The sequence below is a fragment of the Ylistrum balloti genome, unplaced genomic scaffold (assembly GCF_031769215.1).
Source record: "Ylistrum balloti isolate Yb309-2 unplaced genomic scaffold, AGI_CSIRO_Ybal_v1 Utg369850, whole genome shotgun sequence".
Lineage (NCBI taxonomy): Eukaryota > Metazoa > Mollusca > Bivalvia > Pectinida > Pectinidae > Ylistrum > Ylistrum balloti.
Window position 1 is genome coordinate 430,058 of NW_026782003.1, and position 23,163 is coordinate 453,220.

Genomic DNA, 23,163 nt, shown 5'->3' on the forward strand with positions numbered 1-23,163 from the left:
CTTTGCATCGAACTGTTGACAAGCTTACTATTATTCCACTGGGTATTCATAAACCAGGGATATGAATTTACAGGTGAATGATATTGTATCCATTTTATTTTACTCTCTGCAGACTCATCTGATGACTACCTAGATCTATAAACCTCAAATGCAATTCCATGGAAGTGCTTTTGGTAAGGAAGAAATGTATAAAGTTTGATGTTGATTGGCCAAAAGGAACTGAAGTTATCAAAATAAAAACAATCCTATTCAAAGCACCAGTGACCTTGACCTTTGGACCTGCAAAGCAATCCCATGCAAGCACATTTGGTAAGGAAGCACTGTATGAAGTTTGAAATTGATCTGCCAAGGGGTACTGAAGTTATTATGAAAAAACTAATTTTCTATTTATAGTAACAGTGACCTTTAACTTCAACCTTTGGAACTGGAAAACAAATCCAAGCCAGAACTTTTAGTAATGAAGCATGATAAGATAAAGTTATCCTGAGAAAACTTTGTAAGGATGACAGCACTGATGCCACCACAGTCTTACCTATATGTTGCCTTTGGCAGACAGATGACACAAAAATGTTTTTTCCCTTAGGTTGTCTGAGCTAAAATCATGGCTTTGCAGGATACAGAAGGCAGACAATGTCCATTACGAGTGACATCACATCTCATGCGGCACGAGAAATGCTTTCACCTGAGGGCATTAAATCATACAACTCTATCTCCCACAATGTGAGAAGTGGCAATCATTCTTCTTGGAGACAGATAAGATAACATGTAAAACACATGTTGCATGTCTATGATATTCCTGGAATATTATTGCGATGAATTTTAACTGTATTTCAACACAACATTTAAAAAAAATTTCTACATGGTACGATATGGGCACTACTTCTTGACTACCAAATCGTAATTTGTAAGTTTTGTTTGTGTGTTGGGTTTATTGCCCCGTGACCAGCCAGGATCATTTTGAGGCAGTCTCCTTGAAGAAACTAATTATCTCACTAAACTAAACACAGAGGAGGACCATAACATGCCATCAACAGCAATTAGGATAAAGTATCCCAGCCAAGGCAAACTATGTCGTGCATCAATTTTATCTATAATTAATCATTTATCTTCAAACTATTTTTTTTTTAAATTTAAGGAACGTTAGAATATAAATAAAAGACCAATGTGTATCAAAATGTTGATATGCATTTCCATCCATCTGACACCATCAAAGAAATATATTTAACATGAATGTGAATTTGATGATGGATTGACATATTCTAGCAGAGATTAATCTAGAAAAATTTTACTACTAGAAAAGAGTTAGTGCATGTATTTCCCAAGTGGTATGTTTTCCTCACTTATAAACAGATTCCCTCTAAGAAAACATACTGAAAACACAGGGAAATTTTCCCCAAATCAGAGCTAATTAGAGTGTTTACTTAAACATAATTTCAAATCATGAAAAATACCACTCTAGCCTTGACATTGTCTTATATCATTCATTAATTTTCTTTTATGTCATGTATATTAAGTGTATTTTTCTTTTTTAAATTCTGACCAGAAGGGCTGTCAGAAATTTCCCATTTCTCAAAATTGGCCCAAAATTCCCGTTTTCCACAATGGGTAGTGTTCCCCATATTCTAGATTAACCCTTTCGGCACCAAATATCTCTCACAATGTACAGCTCAGCGCCAAATATCTCTCACAATGTACGGCTCAGCGCCAAATATCTCTCACAATGTACGGCTCAGCGCCAAATATCTCTCACAATGTACGGCTCAGCGCCAAATATCTCTCACAATGTACAGCTCAGCGCCAAATATCTCTCACAATGTACAGCTCAGCGCCAAATATCTCTCACAATGTACAGCTCAGCGCCAAATATCTCTCACAATGTACAGCTCAGCACCTAATATTATAAAAAATATATATAATAAAGATATAAAAATTGTCGACCAAAGTCGTCTATGGCGGCCTGTCTGCATGTCGACTTTAGTCGCCTGCAGCGGCCTGTCTGCATGTCGACTTTAGTCGCCTGCAGCGGCCTGTCTGCATGTCGACTTTAGTCGCCTATGGCGTCGAAAGGGTTAATCCATGTGTATGTGAGGAAAATGCTAGAAACAAAAGTCACCCAAAAGTTTATAAGGAATTTATTTCTAAGGCACTTCAGGCTCTGGGTGCAACCTTGTATGGGTTTTACTCATTTTCTAACAGCCGATCTGACCTCAAGGAATTAGGAATGTGGATGACCAGTTGATTAACCTATATATGGGAACATTCTTAAGGTCAGGAAATTAACTAACTGACCAAAACTATGCATGGAGGGGGTGCTATTGTAAACAACTAGAGGGGAAGTGATGGGACCTTGACCTCTTCTGACTGTCCAGATGCCAACATCCATTCTACGTGGGTGGAGATGGTCTTCTCCCATACTCACTAAATAACTTGTAGATTTCAGAAATGTTTGTGAAAGCTGACCAAATTCCATCCAATGGTGTTCAAATCGAAGTTTAGCTTGAAGCAATTCACTCTGCCATCACTATCCTTAAGGTAACTTCATCTACTACTACACTAAAGTACAAATGTATCTCTCATTCCCTGCCTAAATCAAGGAATGCTCAAATCAACCACAGAAAAATTATTCTTTCTTGTTTTGTGTTTCATATAATCACCGATAGATTGAGACATAGAAAACTGACATGCAGCTTAGGTTTGAAGCAGGACCAGGAAGTCAGAGAAGATGTTTCTCATACCTAGATAATATTGGTAATGAATGGTTATCTTTCTTTTCTCTAAGTTCAAATACTCTTTTTTCTAGCTAATAAAATTGCATCTTTATTTTTAGAATACATGTAATTTTTCTTATCAACTTTTTGAAAAAACGTGATAAAATAATGTGCATTGCCTGATCATAAAATTTCTGTCTGTAGTTTATTCTGGCTCAAAGCTGACAAAATGTTCTACTTGTACCAAACGTACCTCATAATTGGAAACAAAAGTGCCAAATAATGACATAGATATGGGGTTAGTATCGGTTACGATTCTGGCAAGTATGGCATTCTGTATCAAGTACACCTCTTAGCATGTATGACTCACAGATCATAATCACAAAATCACCCAAAAAACATGTAGAATTCTCCTCTCAGCTGGGACCTGAAATGTTGGGTTTTTCCAATTTGGCGTACATACGTAGAATCATGCTTGTTGATAACTATAAGAGTTCCAACACTCTTTGAAGTTTACTTAACCACATTCTTTTACATGTTGGAAAACCATAAAATAATAAAGTTCTTAATCATCCAAGAATGGGATTTGAAGTCAATACAGAAGTTTCATAATAAAAAGTGTGATGAATATGTTACATTTTTTGACTGCTGATGCTGGTTATATACAGGTCAATGAGTGTAGAAAGCTCAAGCTTGGCAAAGCATGTATTTCTACTTATAAATATTATTCATCATCTTGATAACTAATTTGAAACATAAAAAAACAGTTACTTTTTTTTATAAAATTTAAGTATTCATTTGAGTGGTTAGATTCTGGGCAATTAGTAATCTTGAAGACAGGAGAATTCTTATGAGTCAGATTCACCATTACTCCAGGGACGGAACCAACTGATACCATTTATCTTATTAAACTGAAGACTCAGTTCTTCAAAAGTAAACCTACAACTTAATTCTATTGTTTCTACTGTGACCTCAGATTTCAACACAAACTATAGCTGACTAATTATCTCTAACAAGTGAATTCAGCACAAATATTATTGAAGTGGTTGTAAGAAATTAAAACTCAAAGGAGTTGAGATCCTATCTAAGGGTGATGTCTTCCGTTTTACAGACATAATTGAAGGAGTTGAAGACGACTTATTTCCAACTATAGGCAATCTGTGACTGGTACAATCTATACCTTTCTATCAATTAAGTGCTTCTCAATAGGACAACTTACACTACAAACACTAACACATTAACAATGCAACAGATGATGTCACCAACATAAACGCAGCTAAATATGAACATGCAGCATTTTGTTAAGTATGTAATAATCAACACTGCTTCAATCTAAATAAAATGATGAGAAATAAGCAACATTCACCAGCCAAATAGCTCCCTGTAGAAATGTTACAGTGTGAAACAGTGTTTCATATACAGTGGACTCTGTCTTAACCGAACTATGTGCAAACCAGATATCTGTCTTATCTGGTCAAATAATTAAGTCCAAATTCCAGCAATATTATAAAAATGTACTCTCTATAATCTGGTACTCTCTACAAACTGGCCAAATTATTCAGTCACAAAGGTGTCCGGTTTAGACAGATTCCACTGTATATTGGACATGCATCTAGGTTGAACCCAAACATCAACAAGTATGTCAGACAGCACTTTTGCATATTGCATTGTGTACAAATAAGACATGATTACTCTATCAGTTCTGGATCTTTAAATGTTGTTTAAGACATTAGCCTCCTTCAATAGCAGGTCTAGACTTGATCAGGTCCATCCAACGAGAAACTACATATGTATAAGTAAGCAATATAAATTTAAGATTTTTGAGTCTCAATATTGAATCTTGACAAAAGATTACATTTTTATATAAATAATCTGATAATTTTTACCTGCTAGCTGAAGATAGTATTAAATACATTTTTCCCTTCCTGTCTTCTTTTCTAAATTATGAATGTTACAAAATGTATTTATAAACATCTATTCAAAACAAGTCAAACAAGATGGGTTATGCTCCCCAAATGGGACAGAATTGAAGTATGAATATGACAAAGGGCAATAACTCCTAAATCATGCAAAAGAGAGTGATGCACTGCACATCTCCTTTTTGAGATCCATCTACCTATGAAGTTTTATGTTGATATCTCTTAAAGTTTTTGTGTTAACCTTCGGAAAAAATTTATGATGGACTGACAATCGGACGGACAAACAGATGGACTGATGGATGGACAAAACGGTAACAAAACATAACAAAGCATAACAAAATAATGAAACTAAATGATGAAATAATTGATAGCAGATATTATGATTTTGCTGAGGAATTTGCAATAAATGAATCAATCAGTATTAATGTAATAATCTACAATACATGACTTTGTAATTTGTACTTGGTTTTTAACCCACTATCACAAAGAATGATATCACACATCACTGGTACACATGTTCAGTTGTAATTGTATTATATGTTATTATATATTGTGCTTCAAAATGATCTTGGAAGTCTTATATGTCTCTTTGGTTAGAATTTAATATGTTTTATATAAATCTTACTATTCAATATACTGTGCATGTACAATATTCAAGTTCCTGATAAGCTGTATGAAAAAAGATTTTCCTCAGCAATTCTTGAAATGAAAATCTTGATCAAATGATGTTTTACTTGATAAAATCTCTGGTTCATGATTCCATACATAAATACGTTATCATGCTTTATAAAGTGATTTAATTTTGTTTAATATAGAACATTCATTGATGACTTGTGGTACTCCCACTATTCTGGCAAAATTGTGCGTCACCAACATCGGATCGTGGGTCATGAAGTGCAAAGTTTAACTATAAAACTCCAATGAAAGGGAGCAAACTCTTATGTCTGTATTATTTACAATACAACAAATTAATAAACTTTCTTAACACCAGTTTCTATAATACCGAGAATCTGGGGTAATATATGCCTTGAATTTGATGTTTGATTTTCAAACCTACTTCATTGATTAGATTTTTTTTTTAAATAAGTGAAAAAAGGAAATTTTTCATTTGATATACAAGCTTATGGTGGAAATATTGGATATATGTAACCCTCTCTAATTACTTTTCAAATATTATCAGTATCAACATAATTCCAGAAGAAAATCTGGACAAAGTATTGTAGAAATGCTCAATTTTTGCAATCAGACTGCATTGATAATTCATCACATGATGGTTTTGCAAAGAAAAACCAGAATACTGATGTCTGATCCAAGAAGCAGTAACATAATGTATGATATGGAAAAAGACCAAATTCTCTCATTAGACTTTTAAAACAGGTACAACACATATACTGCAGTTTTACTGAAAAGTAGTTTGTTACTAAATTACATTATAAAGACTGAATCCAGTAAATAAACATATTTGTCTTGAATTGCACAGATACAAGCTTGCGATGCATTGAGGACCATTTTGTAAATCAATCAAGCTAGACCCATTAAGAATTCCTACAATTCAAAGATCACAAATTGCTTATTGTGTCCGATTGTAAGTGTCCTTAACATGAGTAGATATCATTGTATAAAACAAATTGCTTTTTGTGTCTGATTTTAAGTGTTCTTAACATGAGTAGATATTTGTATAACAAAATCTTAATTTGTCTGGAATATCTCTGTAAAGAAAGAAGGCACTGTTTTTGTAAGGCAGCAGTCCCATTGAAATCCTCAAAGTTTTTTACAACACAATTGTGTATACACATGTAAAAGAAGAATCCCTGAAGAAATCCTTTTTTAATTCAACTGGGTTCCATATTTCAAGCTAGTGCTCCTAGCTAAATGCCATCGTTGGACTCCTAAGGGATACATTCCTGTTTTTAACACATGGAAAGACCTTAATTGGTACCATTTTCTTCTCAATTCAATCTACAGAGACAATTGCCTAAGGCTGTAATTGAAAAAATGCAGTTTCTCCACTGTTAGATTGCATTTATAGCCACAATGGACTCCAAAGGACACCAGAACCATATTCCAAATAATGCACAACTGGAGACTTCTCTACAGAAGGGAAATGTCCTATCACAGGCACCAGAGGATATCTTACTAGTATCCGTCTGGTAAAATTCAGTGTGTGTGAAACAGAAAAAGTCGAAAATTCCACCTGTGCCATATTGAATATAACATTCTTGTATGTATTTTGCAATTTTGTTTGTGAATACTGTATATTATCTTCTTGACCATATGTAAGATGAACGTATTGCTCAACATGTTATCAAGAATACCGTGGTAGATAAGCCAATTATTATCATTATTACTAATATAAATCATTATTCATGAAACTTTACGATATTTCAATATTATAATTTGATAATGTTTCAATGCATCCATGAAACACAATTTTGTTCTGAAACCTCTGCTCTTGTAATAATAGAATCCTTGCTTGATTTCATTTGAATTCTAAACATTGTTTGGATATTTCACAGTAATAAAGAAACCAAGCATTCTGATATCCAATGACCAATGTAAGGTTCAGTTGTTATGCTATGGTCAGCAGTTTTACAAGACAATTTTTCTTACTTTATATCTAAAATAAAAAACAGCTTTCATCATGGCTTGGATCTGTTATGGTCACTATCAGATTGTTTCATTGACCAACTTAATAAGAATATGTAGATGATTGTTAACATTACATGGAAACTGGCTTTAACTCCTTTAATCATTACCGGTAGTACCCCCTACACCCAAAATTGGCATTACTTAATAAAGATATTACCATGCCAAGATATACCCTCACTTGTGGTATTGATTAATTAATTACATGAAACAATCGTTCAGATATGCTATGGAAACCTGTATTATACTGTTTACAGTCAAGGTCAATAGCCAGTTAGAGGTCAACATTGATCACATATCACATTCTTATGCTCTATTGAATTCTAGATTTTATGTACATACTGGAAACAGTGACTGAGATTTGCTAGAAGAGGTTGCAGTGACCTACTTTAGTATACAAACTGGATTTCTTAGCTAGTCAAGCTTTGATGTTATGAAGTTCAAGGGACTACCAAAAACATTTTGATACATCAAAACTTTTAATCATTTGTGAAGGGTTATATTGACGTTTTCATGTTCATAGCCATAGTTGACGTCAAAATGTTTCTACCTAAACAAACTCAATAAATACCAAAACACAAGTTTAAATGAATAGATGTATTTTTATCTTAAAGCATTTTCATTCATGGGAAAATAAAAACAAAACTTTTAATAGAAATCAATGAGACATCAACAATGCGTGCTTACTTTTACATTTTTGCTTTCATGTCACATAGTGTATGTATTTTACGGATTGATTTTCAATGAAACGACGCCCAGCAATATAGTGGTCGTCATGTGTAACAGTGATTATTTTAAGACTGGAACATACACATTATAGGCATAAATGAATTTAAAAGAAAGCAAATTAATGTCATAATGTATTCTGTCCAGAAATGACAGCACTAACATCACACATCTTTGGTCGCAGAAATTACAAGAGTGTTTGCCGACAACTAGTCTGAATCAAAAGAACGCATGATTTACAGATAAATCACCATGTTTCTAATGCTTTTATGCTTAAAACTGAAAGGTGACGCTTTGGGAATGAGTGAAATCATCATACAAGTGATCGGATTGCCTCCGATTGTTTTCACAGTCTGATAAATCAGTCTAAGTTACATGCCATTACTGCAATGGGGGCAGTGAACATCACACAATGTCCCATTGTCTTTGATTAAATGTCATAACTTGTAAGTAAGCAATCAAACTTTAATCTGTGTCCTGTCATTACTTAACAGTACTACTTACTTACGGTAACTCACAAGAAATAATATGGGACTTATAAGAATTTTGTCACCAGGCAAGGGCCTTCGCTAATATTTAACAGTACAGAGACTGATGGAGAAATTTAGTAAACCACACATAACGTCAGGCCCTACATCTGTGCGTAGACAATCTCTGAAGGCTCCCAAGCCAAAGAAGTTAAATAATTGCTTTCTTAGGTTTTTGGAACACCTCAGTAAAATAAAGAATTATCTGTGTATAATTCATTTGCAAACTGATGATCTTAACAAAATGCCTTCCAAACTTTGGTCAACATAACCGTTACCACATCATAAGGAAGCGCTGCTTATTTTTCTGTGCAGCTAATTTGTGGATCAAATTGAAAAAAAAAAGTTAAAATGTTAAAAATTGGCTCTGCAGCACATATATCAGTGCAATTTATAACCCGAATACTGTAAGTGTCCTGGATGTAGCATGCTGACTTTTCTGTAAATGTTACTAATGTGGTATCCTGGTACTATCCTGTCTTACCTGTAACTGTCCTAGTGGTAGTATCCTTGTACTATCCTGTCTTACCTGTAACAGTCCTGGTGGTAGTATCCTGGTACTATCCTGTCTTACCTGTAACAGTCCTGGTGGTAGTATCCTGGTACTATCCTGTCTTACCTGTAACTGTCCTAGTGGTAGTATCCTTGTACTATCCTGTCTTACCTGTAACAGTCCTGGTGGTAGTATCCTGGTACTATCCTGTCTTACCTGTAACAGTCCTGGTGGTAGTATCCTGGTACTATCCTGTCTTACCTGTAACTGTCCTGGTGGTAGTATCCTGGTACTATCCTGTCTTACCTGTAACAGTCCTGGTGGTAGTATCCTGGTACTACCCTGTCTTACCTGTAACTTGTCCTGGTGGTAGTATCCTGGTACTATCCTGTCTTACCTGTAACTGTCCTGGTGGTAGTATCCTGGTACTACCCTGTCTTACCTGTAACTGTCCTGGTGGTAGTATCCTGGTACTATCCTGTCTTACCTGTAACTTGTCCTTGGTGTGATATTCTGATAGTATCCTGATTAACCTGTAACAGTGTTTCAGTTGTGGTTTCCTTACAGTCAAAAGTAAAATGACTTACCTGTAACAGTGTTTCAGTTGTGGTTTCCTTACAGTCAAAAGTAAAATGACTTACCTGTAACAGTGTTTCAGGTGTGGTTTCCTTACAGTCAAAAGTAAAATGACTTACCTGTAACAGTGTTTCAGGTGTGGTATCCTGATGGAAAATTGGCCCATCACAACTTCCATCTATAAAAACAAATATAGACAAAGATAAGAATTTTACTTAATCATTGACTTACAGACAGGTATTACTGTATACAGGACCTAAGAAAAATGTTCAATTAATAGTGATAATTCTGCTGTACCGGTAAAAATTCCGTTCTTGTAGCCATTCTCCATTATAAACCCCATGAGGGTGAACATCTGTGAAAATATGTAATACAATCTTACTATATTTTCCTCCATACATTTGATTTTTGAAATGTAAATCAAATAGCAGTTTCTGTCAAAACAATACTGTTTATATAATACACCTAATACACCTTATATAAAAACCTAAGTGGTCTTTTTTTCTCAGGTGTTGGAAAAACAATGTACACAATGCTTGGGAAAATATCTGAAGTTTAATTGAATTTATACCTTTTATTGTACATGGAAATCTGATTGGATGACTAGACAGTCACTGTATAACATGCTAGGTACTTGTATCAAAATATACACCATCCTTAACATTGTGGATCTAGCAAGGGTTTCCATTCATAGAAGATCTATGAAATGAGTCATAGAATTTTTCATTTTACCATGCCTCTGGTAAAAAAAATAATGGTTAAGTAACACATTTTTTTCATTGGATAGTTTTCATGATCTAACCATGGTATGCTCATGATTTTTGCCGCTAGCCAAAGATGGCAACCATCTTTCTGGTTGAGGCAGATGATTGATATCAATGTTGGAAAAATTTATTAAAACAACGTTCTAAAATGTCACAGAAATGTGAGGGAAGAGTATGAAAATGATAATCTTTGTGACATATTCCAATTCATTTTTCTCTGCTTCCAGTGAGTTTGAAGGTAGGCCTAATGTCAGAATGTTGATAAAGACGAAAGTCATTAAAGTTGGTGATATTCTTAATCTAGGGTTCAATTTCAGTTAATAATGTCGCAACGAAATGAGAAATATGAGATGAGCATTTCATATTATATGAAATAAAAAAAAGATGACATTCTCAATCTAAGCTTCCTGTTATGGTGACAATGTATTCATGCATATGACACAATAAAGCAACATGGCATTACAATGGACCTAATGGAACATAGTTCAGCCAATCAGAATTGTGCTAAGTGAAATTACATGTGTCATAGAAGTTCATGTACCAAGGTAATGGGTGATATTAAACTGATGACAGGGTAATGACTAAAACAGAACAAATACTGTGTATTTGATTAACAGTCATTAACCATATTTAAAACTTAATGTTTTAGAGAACATATTTAAACTAATTTATGTTGAATGATGAAGGAGAAAAATATAATACTGAATTGGAACATGAGTCACTGATCCCTCTTGTGACCATTATTAGAGTTCTGATGTATTAACATGTACCAGGAAGTAACATGTACTTCTATAACCTTTATGCTCTCGTCTAGGTTACTAAATTTAGTACACAGTACTACACACCTGCCCCATTCTCAGGAGTATTCAAAATAATCTTTTACCTTGTACAAATGTCATGTCATTAGTATCTACAACTTTGATAGTGATACAGTTCAGAAAATACACATGTATTTATTGCTGTATTAAGATTATTGAGATAAATGAAAAATTATGAAATTTATAAAATCATCAGTTTATATGTTGTGATCATTCCGATCCAGATTTTAATTTTTCTTTCAATCACTTTAGATTTTCCTCATTAGTCACCTAGGCTTTGAAATGCAGCCCTTAATGCACTGACGAGTCCTTGAAAAGACAAAAAAGCTGTATGTTATTTAATTCCATGTTTGACTCTACTGTATCTAACTCTAAATTATGACTCCCAGTACACACTCACTGCACCACAAGACTATAATAGATTAACAATCTCCTTCAACAGCACAGTAAATTGTTCTAATTGTAATTTCAAGTTTTTCTAAAACAAATATATTTATGATTTTTTTATCTTATAGATTTTTTAAACCACAGATTTAGTGTTGAAACAGTGATAGTTTCTGGACATGTTGTGTTGCTATCAATGACTGTGATTTTGGTGTTTCTTGGATAACGTTCTTGACTCTTTCTTAATTAGGTCTTAATTTAGAAGTCACTGATGAATTTTCTGTGTGGGAAACGAAATAGTAAGATTTTCATGATTATAACCGTGGCAGTTCATATTACAGATTTTCAAATATGCTTTACTTTTTCTTTTCCTTTTAAATCCACTACTCAACAGGTACGTGGTTGTGCCCTATATTTAAGGATTAGAGGTGCTATCACGACAGTGGTAAAGACCTCTAACCTCATCTACAAGTTTAGAAGGCAAATGATCTTTGTCAAGGACATGTCCTGATAAAGAGACAATATCTGTTTACAAATCAGGTCAGAAACAGGTAAGCAAACATGATATGTTCTACATTCATAAATTTGGTCAGATCAAATACATAGATGATATCAGAAATTTGATCATCGATAAATGAATACTCACATGGAAGTGTTTGTTTTAATTATCAGTCTTTAAGATTGTACTACTCCCAGGTTATATATATTTATAGCTACAGAAACTAAGTTTTTTAATATTGCATTACATTATTGTAACTTGGTTCAAGCTATCACACATATAAGTTAATTTAACCTCCCCTCTCCCCTGATGTAACAATGATACAACTGTGAGTAAATGTTTTTGGACTATTGTAATGTTCTTACTAAACAGTTATGGTAAACCTTTGGTCAGTAAGAACAAAATTAAATAGATATTGTTGAATTTGTTTGAATTGAAGAAAAGTATCCTTGTGTTTGAACTACCACTGATTCAAACTGACCGGAGGTTAACAGGTTATGTATTAAAGCACACATTAATAAATTAATCAATCAATCAATCAAGATGTGTTAAGAATTACTTGACATTTCCACAAATTTGAACAATTCTGACTCATTATTATCTTATTAATTATAACAGAATGTCTCCTGACATTAAGGCTTGTAGAAACTGTTTGAGGATTGTAGCACCTCTCTGACAATACTGTTGTCTGCTGAGCTTTACAATTTCTTGCGCCATTATGATATCCAGGTCAAAACATTCGTATCAGTATCGATAGTCAAACCTGTTGTCACAGATACCTTGAAACAAAGGCTACATGCCTATAAAGGACACTTTTTTGGTTTCCTAGATAATGCAATTCAATTAGGTATAGAACCTCTCAGTAAAGCCAACTATTCACTGCCCCCCTGAGAATGAAGCCTTCTACAGACAGGTTGACTGTATTCAGACAAATTGATATAAGGTTTCATATTTCAGGTAACCATTTTTTTTTATCAATTCAATATTTAATTTGAATTAGAATATAGAAGTGCACATATAATTTGATATGATCCTTAATACTTAAGAGAGACTGAGACATCAAATATTGAGATAAATCATATCAGTCACCTTATACATCAGAACCACTCTACATTACTGCATCGGATATGAATTTCCACACTTGTCGAATAAGCATCTATGAACTCATCAGTACATTTTTAATTGTCAAGATTTAAACATTAGATCAATGGAAATTAAATAAAGAAGTAGTCATTTATTGAAAAAAAAAAAAGTGTAAAAACAATTCTGGTGGAAGATTACTTTAAAATGAAAATCTGCTTGTTTCAAACCCAAACATTTACTGTTGAACTATGAATAAGAGGTATAATAGATATCAACTATAATAATTATGAATAATGAAGAAAAGGTTGGTGCACACAAGACCCTTATTTTGACCCTTTCAAACTTCAGCTGGCCATGACCTGATATTTCACTCTGAAATAAACTGTTAAGAACAGGTACACATACTCATGGTAGATGTACCTGTTAAGGGCAGAGACAGGTACTCTCTGTACATGTACATGTTAAGGGCAGAGACAGGTACTCTCTGTACATGTACATGTTAAGGGCAGAGACAGGTACTCTCTGTACATGTACATGTTAAGGGCAGAGACAGGTACTCTCTGTACAGGTACCTGTTAAGGGCAGAGACAGGTACTCTCTGTACATGTACATGTTAAGGGCAGAGACAGGTACTCTCTGTACATGTACATGTTAAGGGCAGAGACAGGTACTCTCTGTACATGTACCTGTTTAGAGCAGAGACAGGTACTCTCTGTACATGTACATGTTAAGAGCAGAGACAGGTACTCTCTGTACATGTACCTGTTTAGAGCAGAGACAGGTACTCTCTGTACATGTACCTGTTAAGAGCAGAGACAGGTACTCTCTGTACAGGTACCTGTTAAGAACAGAGACAGGTACTCCTTGTACATGTACCTGTTAAGGGCAGAGACAGGTACTCTCTGTACATGTACCTGTTAAGAGCAGAGACCGGTACTCTCTGTACAGGTACCTGTTAAGGGCAGAGACAGGTACTTTCTGTACATTGTACCTGTTAAGAGCAGAGACAGGTTTTCTCTGTACATGTACCATTTAGGGTAGAGACAGGTACTCTCTGTACATTTACCTGTTAAGAGCAGAGACAGGTACTCTCTGTACATGTACCTGTTAAGGGCAGAGACAGGTACTCTTTGTACATGTACCTGTTAAGGGCAGAGACAGGTACTCTCTGTACATGTACCTGATAGAATAGAGACAGGTATTCTCTGTACATGTACCTGTTAAGGGCAGAGACAGGTACTCTCTGTACATGTACCAGTTCTAGTAGAGACAGGTACTCTCTGTACATGTACCTGTTAAGAGCAGAGACAGGTACTCTGTACATGTACCTGTTAAGGGCAGAGACAGGTACTCTCTGTACATGTACCTGTTAAGGGCAGAGACAGGTACTCTCTGTACAGGTACCTGTTAAGAACAGAGACAGGTACTCCTTGTACATGTACCTGTTAAGGGCAGAGACAGGTACTCTCTGTACATGTACCTGTTAAGGGCAGAGACAGGTACTCTCTGTACATGTACATGTTAAGGGCAGAGACAGGTACTCTCTGTACATGTACCTGTTAAGGGCAGAGACAGGTACTCTCTGTACATGTACCTGTTAAGGGCAGAGACAGTTTTTCTCTGTACATGTACCAGTTAGAGTAGAGACAGGTACTATCTGTACATGTACCTGTTAAGAACAGAGACAGGTACTCTCTGTACATGTACCTGTTAAGGGCAGAGACAGGTACTCTCTGTACATGTATCTGTTAAGAGCAGAGACAGGTACTCTCTGTACAGGTACCTGTTAAGGGCAGAGACAGGTACTCTCTGTACATGTACCTGTTAAGAGCAGAGACAGGTACTCTCTGTACAGGTACCTGTTAAGTGTAGAGACAGGTATTCTCTGTACATGTTCCTGTTAAGGGCATGTACATGTTAAGGGCAGAGACAGGTACTCTCTGTACATGTACCTGTTAAGGGCAGAGACAGGTACTCTCTGTACATGTACCTGTTAGAATAGAGACAGGTACTCTCTGTACATGTACCAGTTAGAGTAGAGACAGGTACTCTCTGTACATGTATCTGTTAAGAGCAGAGACAGGTACTCTCTGTACAGGTACCTGTTAAGGGCAGAGACAGGTACTCTCTGTACATGTACCTGTTAAGAGCAGAGACAGGTACTCTCTGTACAGGTACCTGTTAAGTGTAGAGACAGGTATTCTCTGTACATGTACCTGTTAAGAGCAGAGACAGGTACTCTGTACATGTACCTGTTAAGGGCAGAGACAGATACTGTAAATTTGCGGGTATAGTGCGCATTCGGGTATAGTGCGCAGGTACTTTTTTGGGGCGAGATTAAAAAAAAATTATATATTTTCTACAGAAAGATTAATTGATTACTGGTTACCGCGATGATTCAGTTGTGGTTTGATCCATTGATATTAGGAAACCACAATTATCGTGACCCTGACATATTTAATTACCTTATGTAAACAAATTAACACAGGTGCCTGACTTAACAAGCATGAAAGGCTTGGCTTATTGGATAATTAACGGTTCTTACCAGGTAACAAACACGTTGAGTATGAGGAGATTGATGACACCCGGCTTCGGCTGTATGCGTACTATTGCTCAGAAAACGATGTTGATTTAAATGTCTGAAAAGTTTCAATCATACCTTGTCCCCATATCTGTACCTACCGCACTATCCGAAGGTACTTAATTATAGATTATTTACACCGACTTCGACATGGGGAAACAGCGAACGCCATTGACTACGCCGAGAGACTTGAGTTTCGTGCCGCTGGTTGCCACTTCGACATTTCAGAGTGAAATATCAAGGCACAGAAGAAAAAAAAGACCGTCTAAAGTCCCAACCACTGACCAGAAGGGCTGACATAGGTGGGACAAGGAATCACCCAGAGATGGAGAGAGAGCTGTCCAACTTTGTATGCGATCGCCGAGATGCCGGCATTGCTGTCAGTGCAACAGAACTGCGTGTGCGGGTCATGCAGATCAAGAGAGGTCATGGGGTCGCCAATGCCCAAAAACTTCCGCACTCATTGAATTCCATTGATACATCAACAAAATGAGGCAGAAATTAGGACACTACTATAGCCCCGACCAATAGCAAGACCGTCACTATTCCAACGACGGGAAACGAAAAAAAAAAACAAAAAAAACAATTCACCGTAATGCTAGCATGAATGGCTGATGATTAAAACATTCGAAATTTATTTTATTTTATTTATTTTTTGTTGTTTTTATCTCCTAACTATCATATATGACTGACGACTTTTACATGTAACTATGTGAAGGGAGGTAATCCAATATGGCGGACGCAGAACTCGGGAATGATAACCCCAAGAATGGCATGTTCCTGCGTATAATGCGCACCCCCTTTTTGACACGACAGTTTTAGCTTGAAAAAGTGTGCACTATACACGAAAATTAAGGGTACTCTCTGTACAGATACCTGTTAAGAGCAGAGACAGGTACTCTCTGTACAGATACCTGTTAAGAGCAGAGACAGGTACTCTCTGTACATGTACCTGTTAAGGGCAGAGACAGGTACTCTCTGTACATGTATCTGTTAAGAGCAGAGACAGGTACTCTCTGTACAGGTACCTGTTAAGGGCAGAGACAGGTACTCTCTGTACATGTACCTGTTAAGAGCAGAGACAGGTACTCTCTGTACAGGTACCTGTTAAGTGTAGAGACAGGTATTCTCTGTACATGTTCCTGTTAAGAGCAGAGACAGGTACTCTGTACATGTACCTGTTAAGGGCAGAGACAGGTACTCTCTGTACATGTACATGTTAAGGGCAGAGACAGGTACTCTCTGTACATGTACCTGTTAGAATAGAGACAGGTACTCTCTGTACATGTACCAGTTAGAGTAGAGACAGGTACTCTCTGTACATGTATCTGTTAAGAGCAGAGACAGGTACTCTCTGTACAGGTACCTGTTAAGGGCAGAGACAGGTACTCTCTGTACATGTACCTGTTAAGAGCAGAGACAGGTACTCTCTGTACAGGTACCTGTTAAGTGTAGAGACAGGTATTCTCTGTACATGTACCTGTTAAGAGCAGAGACAGGTACTCTGTACATGTACCTGTTAAGGGCAGAGACAGATACTGTAAATTTGCGGGTATAGTGCGCATTCGGGTATAGTGCGCAGGTACTTTTTTGGGGCGAGATTAAAAAAAAATTATATATTTTCTACAGAAAGATTAATTGATTACTGGTTACCGCGATGATTCAGTTGTGGTTTGATCCATTGATATTAGGAAACCACAATTATCGTGACCCTGACATATTTAATTACCTTATGTAAACAAATTAACACAGGTGCCTGACTTAACAAGCATGAAAGGCTTGGCTTATTGGATAATTAACGGTTCTTACCAGGTAACAAACACGTTGAGTATGAGGAGATTGATGACACCCGGCTTCGGCTGTATGCGTACTATTGCTCAGAAAACGATGTTGATTTAAATGTCTGAAAAGTTTCAATCATACCTTGTCCCCATATCTGTACCTACCGCACTATCCGAAGGTACTTAATTATAGATTATTTACACCGACTTCGACATGGGGAAACAGCGAACGCCATTGACTACGCCGAGAGACTTGAGTTTCGTGCCGCTGGTTGCCACTTCGACATTTCAGAGTGAAATATCAAGGCACAGAAGAAAAAAAAGACCGTCTAAAGTCCCAACCACTGACCAGAAGGGCTGACATAGGTGGGACAAGGAATCACCCAGAGATGGAGAGAGAGCTGTCCAACTTTGTATGCGATCGCCGAGATGCCGGCATTGCTGTCAGTGCAACAGAACTGCGTGTGCGGGTCATGCAGATCAAGAGAGGTCATGGGGTCGCCAATGCCCAAAAACTTCCGCACTCATTGAATTCCATTGATACATCAACAAAATGAGGCAGAAATTAGGACACTACTATAGCCCCGACCAATAGCAAGACCGTCACTATTCCAACGACGGGAAACGAAAAAAAAAACAAAAAAAACAATTCACCGTAATGCTAGCATGAATGGCTGATGATTAAAACATTCGAAATTTATTTTATTTTATTTATTTTTTGTTGTTTTTATCTCCTAACTATCATATATGACTGACGACTTTTACATGTAACTATGTGAAGGGAGGTAATCCAATATGGCGGACGCAGAACTCGGGAATGATAACCCCAAGAATGGCATGTTCCTGCGTATAATGCGCACCCCCTTTTTGACACGACAGTTTTAGCTTGAAAAAGTGTGCACTATACACGAAAATTAAGGGTACTCTCTGTACAGATACCTGTTAAGAGCAGAGACAGGTACTCTCTGTACAGATACCTGTTAAGAGCAGAGACAGGTACTCTCTGTACATGTACCTGTTAAGGGCAGAGACAGGTACTCATTGTATGTGTACCTGTTATGAACAGAGACAGGTATACATACTCCCTGTTCAGGTACCTGTTCAGAGCAGAGACAAATACTATCTGTACATTGTACCTGTTAAGAGCAGAGACAGGTACTCCTTGTACATGTACCTGTTAAGAGCAGACAGATACTATCTGTACATGTACCTGTTAAGAGCACTGACAGGTACTCTCTGTACATGTACCTGTTCAGAGCAGAGACAGATACTATCAGTACATGTACCTGTTAAGAGCAGAGACAGATACTATCTGTACATGTACCTGTTCAGAGCAGAGACAGATACTATCTGTACATGTACCTGTTCAGAGCAGAGACAGATACTATCTGTACATGTACCTGTTCAGAGCACTGACAGGTACTCTCTGTACATGTACCTGTTCAGAGCAGAGACAGATACTATCTGTACATGTATCTGTTAAGAGCAGAGACAGATACTATCTGTACATGTACCTGTTCAGAGCAGAGACAGATACTATCTGTACATGTACCTGTTCAGAGCAGAGACAGATACTATCTGTACATGTACCTGTTAAGGGCAGAGACAGGTAACCCTTGTACATGTACCTGTTAAGGGCAGAGACAGGTACTCTGTAGATGTACCTGCTAAGAGCAGAGACAGGTAACCCTTGTACAAGCACCTGTAAGAGCAGAGACAGGTACTCCTTGTACATGTACCTGTTAAGGGCAGAGACAGGTACTCCTTGTACATGTACCTGTTAAGGGCAGAGACAGGTACTCTCTGTACATGTACCAGTTCTAGTAGAGACAGGTACTCTGTAGATGTACCTGCTAAGAGCAGAGACAGGTAACCCTTGTACAAGCACCTGTTAGAGGAGAGACAGGTAACCATTGTACAAGCACCTGTTAGAGCAGAGACAGCTTTTCCCTGTACATGTACCTGTTGCTTTCAGGTACTTTAATGTACATGAACCTATACATTTACCTATCAACCCAAAACAGCTTTTGTTGGTCACATAATCAATTTCAACATATTCAGAAGACACAAAAAATCAATTACACATGCAGGATAAATTGAGGTAACATCATGTTATTCTATTTTAGAGTTATTAAACTTGTAAGGATGTAGCCAATGTTTTTTAAGTTTATATTATCATTAGGTAAAGCTTTGGTTACCCAAGCACATTCTACTATAGATGAATGCAATATATCCAGTGATTGCCCAGTGAAATGAACCCACTATGTACCTATATAGAGACTTAATCAACAGAATGTCTTTTCAATCAAATAACAGATCTTTTGTGTTCTGCTTTCTTTTAAGTTATCTTTGGCAATGCTTGTAATTTGAGTCCACTTCTTTTTCATGTGATCTTAGAAACAGAAACTCTGTCTGTGGAGTGAACTGAATGGTTAACCATACATTAAATTCAGACTAACTATACTTACTCATTTCATAAAGTTTGTTGTTTTTACATACAAATGCCACAAAATGTGTATTGACTTTTTCATCTGCAGAAGGAGCCTGAAAAGAAAAGAAATGAACACATTATTCCAGAACTATTGACTTTTGATGGCAAAACTTCCAAGGTTTTGTTAATAATAAATGACAAAGAGGACACGAATTATATCAAAAGCCTTGCTGTTACCACATGAAAATTGAAATGAATGTCCCTTTTTTCCCCCAAGATAGCGAAGAGTCAAAATGAGAAAACAAAACCAAGATGCAAAATATCATTGTCAGGGCTTACTTATATTAAAGATTAAGAGAAATTGGACATTTATAAGCTACATTTCAACATCAGGACATAAACTTAGAAATGATCTGCATGAAAGAAAACACAAAAACACTGATGTTGAACTTTCAAAGGCGTAGAGGTCAATCACAACAGGCGAAGATTCATAAATTTATTTGTTGACCGGTTTCGCCCCTTATTGGGGCTTCTTCGGGACAACATAACAGTGATTTTGGGCACCTAATGTACATAAAATGTGGGGACATCTTCAATTGTCTACTTGTGACGTATGCTCAAGCGGCATAACGCCATCATGGTTATAAGTATGCAATGATGACATAACTGTTTGTTGTATATACAATATATATATATATTATGTTATAGATAATTATTAAATTATTAAATTAATCGAAGTCTATGTTATTTGTATGACTAGTGTAATAAAATGTCTATACACGTTCATCTAAAGTCCACCCATGTACTACCACTGGGTTCCAAGTAGTTCGCCTGTAGATGAAGTTGAACTTTGTGTTAATTTTGGTACATGTAAGTTTCAGTGAAATTGGTCTCTGAATCTGTATAGCAGGAAACTTTGGTCTAGAAGTACTTCTTAGAAATGTATTGATGTCATAATTTATTTTTCTTAACCATGTAAGCAGTGCCCTGAGGATGGCCTGCCCTTAGGTTGAAACATGTCAGCTACCAGCACAGTAGATGGAAGATGTGAGTGCATGAAACCTGGCTTCAAGAATTGCTCCTTTTCTTTACTATCATATATATTACATGCTTATTCAACAACATTAAGGTGGTTCTGTACACCACAAAGTATCTTCTGGAAACTACAACATCTAATAATTTCACCTTTCTGATTTGGTAACAAAACGGCCATGATAAGGAAAAGACGAAATTACAACCTGCCATTAAAAATGAGTGAAGTAGAGGAAAAGTATAACCCCAACGATTTCAGAGGAAAAATCTGGAATACAATTGACATATCATGAGGTATTTTATAAAACTGCATTTACAAGTCAATATTGACAAATGTTGGACATTCTAATCTACTTTTGGAAAAGTTCACATGATTTAGCAAGACTAGGAATGGTTTTCCCTAACAATTAGGCTATATTTGGAAAACTGAATTGACACCAGAGGTTCCATAGAGACCAATGTACATAAATGAACATTCCTGGGAAGTGTTTTAGTACCTTTTTTGTGACCTACATTTGTTTAATCATGACATTCCTCTGGGAGGGATTACCTTGCTTGTATGTCACAGGGGCACAATGCTGGAGCACTGTAACTACGTACTGGAAAATCAATATCTTACTTTGCAATTGTGTATAACTTGGGAAAGTTGTAGAATCGAATTTACATTAGTTCTATTCGTAACTTAAATTAAACTTCCTCTGAAATTAGACTACATTTCCTTTAAATTTTGAACAAGAACAAGCCAGAAAAGGACTCAATAAATTTTGTTATATGATCAGGTATGTAATTAATCACTGCCATTTTTTAATAGAAACCACATGTTTTTAATCAAATCTACAAAGAAGAGCTGATATAATACAACTCAACAGTGACCTACATCTGCATCTTTAATCACCTAAACGCATCTTCTTGTGTAACAAGAGCCAACTGGTTTTAAAACTAAATGGTATATCTTATTGTCTCCAGGAAAATCATCAATGATTTATAAGAAACTAGTTTCTTCCTGCGAATCTGATGCAAGACATGACATTTGAAATTTCCCTGGATGGCCTTGAACTTTGGAAAGTTAATTTCATTTTTATTTTCAGTTCTGATAATTTTTTTTTGTTAAAGCGACTATAATGATAAAAAACACTACGAGAAATATATAAAACTTTCTATTTTCTATTTTTCTGTTAATTACTAAAATAAAAAGTCACTGCAACCACTTTTTATTGATATCTAAAAAATAAAGAATGTAAACATTGCGGTCCTGATCTAATTTATATATTATCGCCCATAACCCTGATACTGCACATGCGTATAAGCCTAGAAAGAAGCAATATGGTGGACGAAATACGAAAAGGTGACACGGACCTAAAAGTTACCTTACAGAAAGTGCCAGAAAGCATGAGAGGAAGGAGTCAGACCAGAAAAGAGGACAGACAAGAATTTATATAAGACAGGAGCCCATAACCCTGATACTGCACATGCGTATAAGCCTAGAAAGAAGCAATATGGTGGACGAAATACGAAAAGGTGACGCGGACCTAAAAGTTACCTTACAGAAAGTGCAGAAAGCATAAGAGGAAGGAGTCAGACCAGAAAAAAGGACAGACAAGAATTTATATAAGACAGGAGATCGGTAGATGGTGAAAGTTGAAGGAGGATCTTGGACTGAATACAAATTCGGAATTTTCAAAAGCTGCTGCTTGACTGGTTAGCTAAATGTTAGCTTGTATTTACTATCGACAACGCGTGTTTGTTGTTGACTGTAAGATGGGGCCCAATTGGGGGTTTTCTTTCTAAGTGTAAAAATATGACGGTACTGGTGTTATTGTAAGAATAACAACCGCGATGATAAACATAGCCTTCATAATAAACAGTGCAATATCTATTAATGTGTACAGACAAAGTATCAATTCCTGTGCATTTCTGCACAAATGAGTTTTTTTCTTTTCCGATTGTATTTACCCCTTCTGGGGCCCCACTAATTTAGCGCCTGCGATTGACATTGATAATTCTCACACGACAAAGCCAAAACAAAAAGAATTACTAAGATTGATTGTTAAAAATCATATATTATAACATTATAGAATCATTTACTGCAAACAAGAATTAGCAGAAAGGCACAAAAGCAAGTGTCATACATAAGACATGTGGGTTTGTTTACCCCGTAATCCATTTTTTCTTTGCTGTGGATGAAAAGGACTTCG

The 23,163-nt window shown here is 36.2% G+C and overlaps 1 protein-coding gene across 1 annotated transcript in view; it reads right to left on the reverse strand.

The window, feature by feature from the left end:
• LOC132545558 (ubiquitin carboxyl-terminal hydrolase isozyme L3-like) overlaps window positions 1-23,163 on the reverse strand; it is a 48,181-nt gene that overhangs the window by 9,225 nt on the left and 15,793 nt on the right. The window contains exons 5-6 of the mRNA XM_060209245.1: window positions 19,974-20,049; window positions 9,715-9,773 (exon numbers count right to left, since the gene is read on the reverse strand). Coding sequence (XP_060065228.1) covers window positions 9,715-9,773; window positions 19,974-20,049 — 135 coding nt within the window. The remainder of the gene's footprint in view (window positions 1-9,714; window positions 9,774-19,973; window positions 20,050-23,163) is intronic.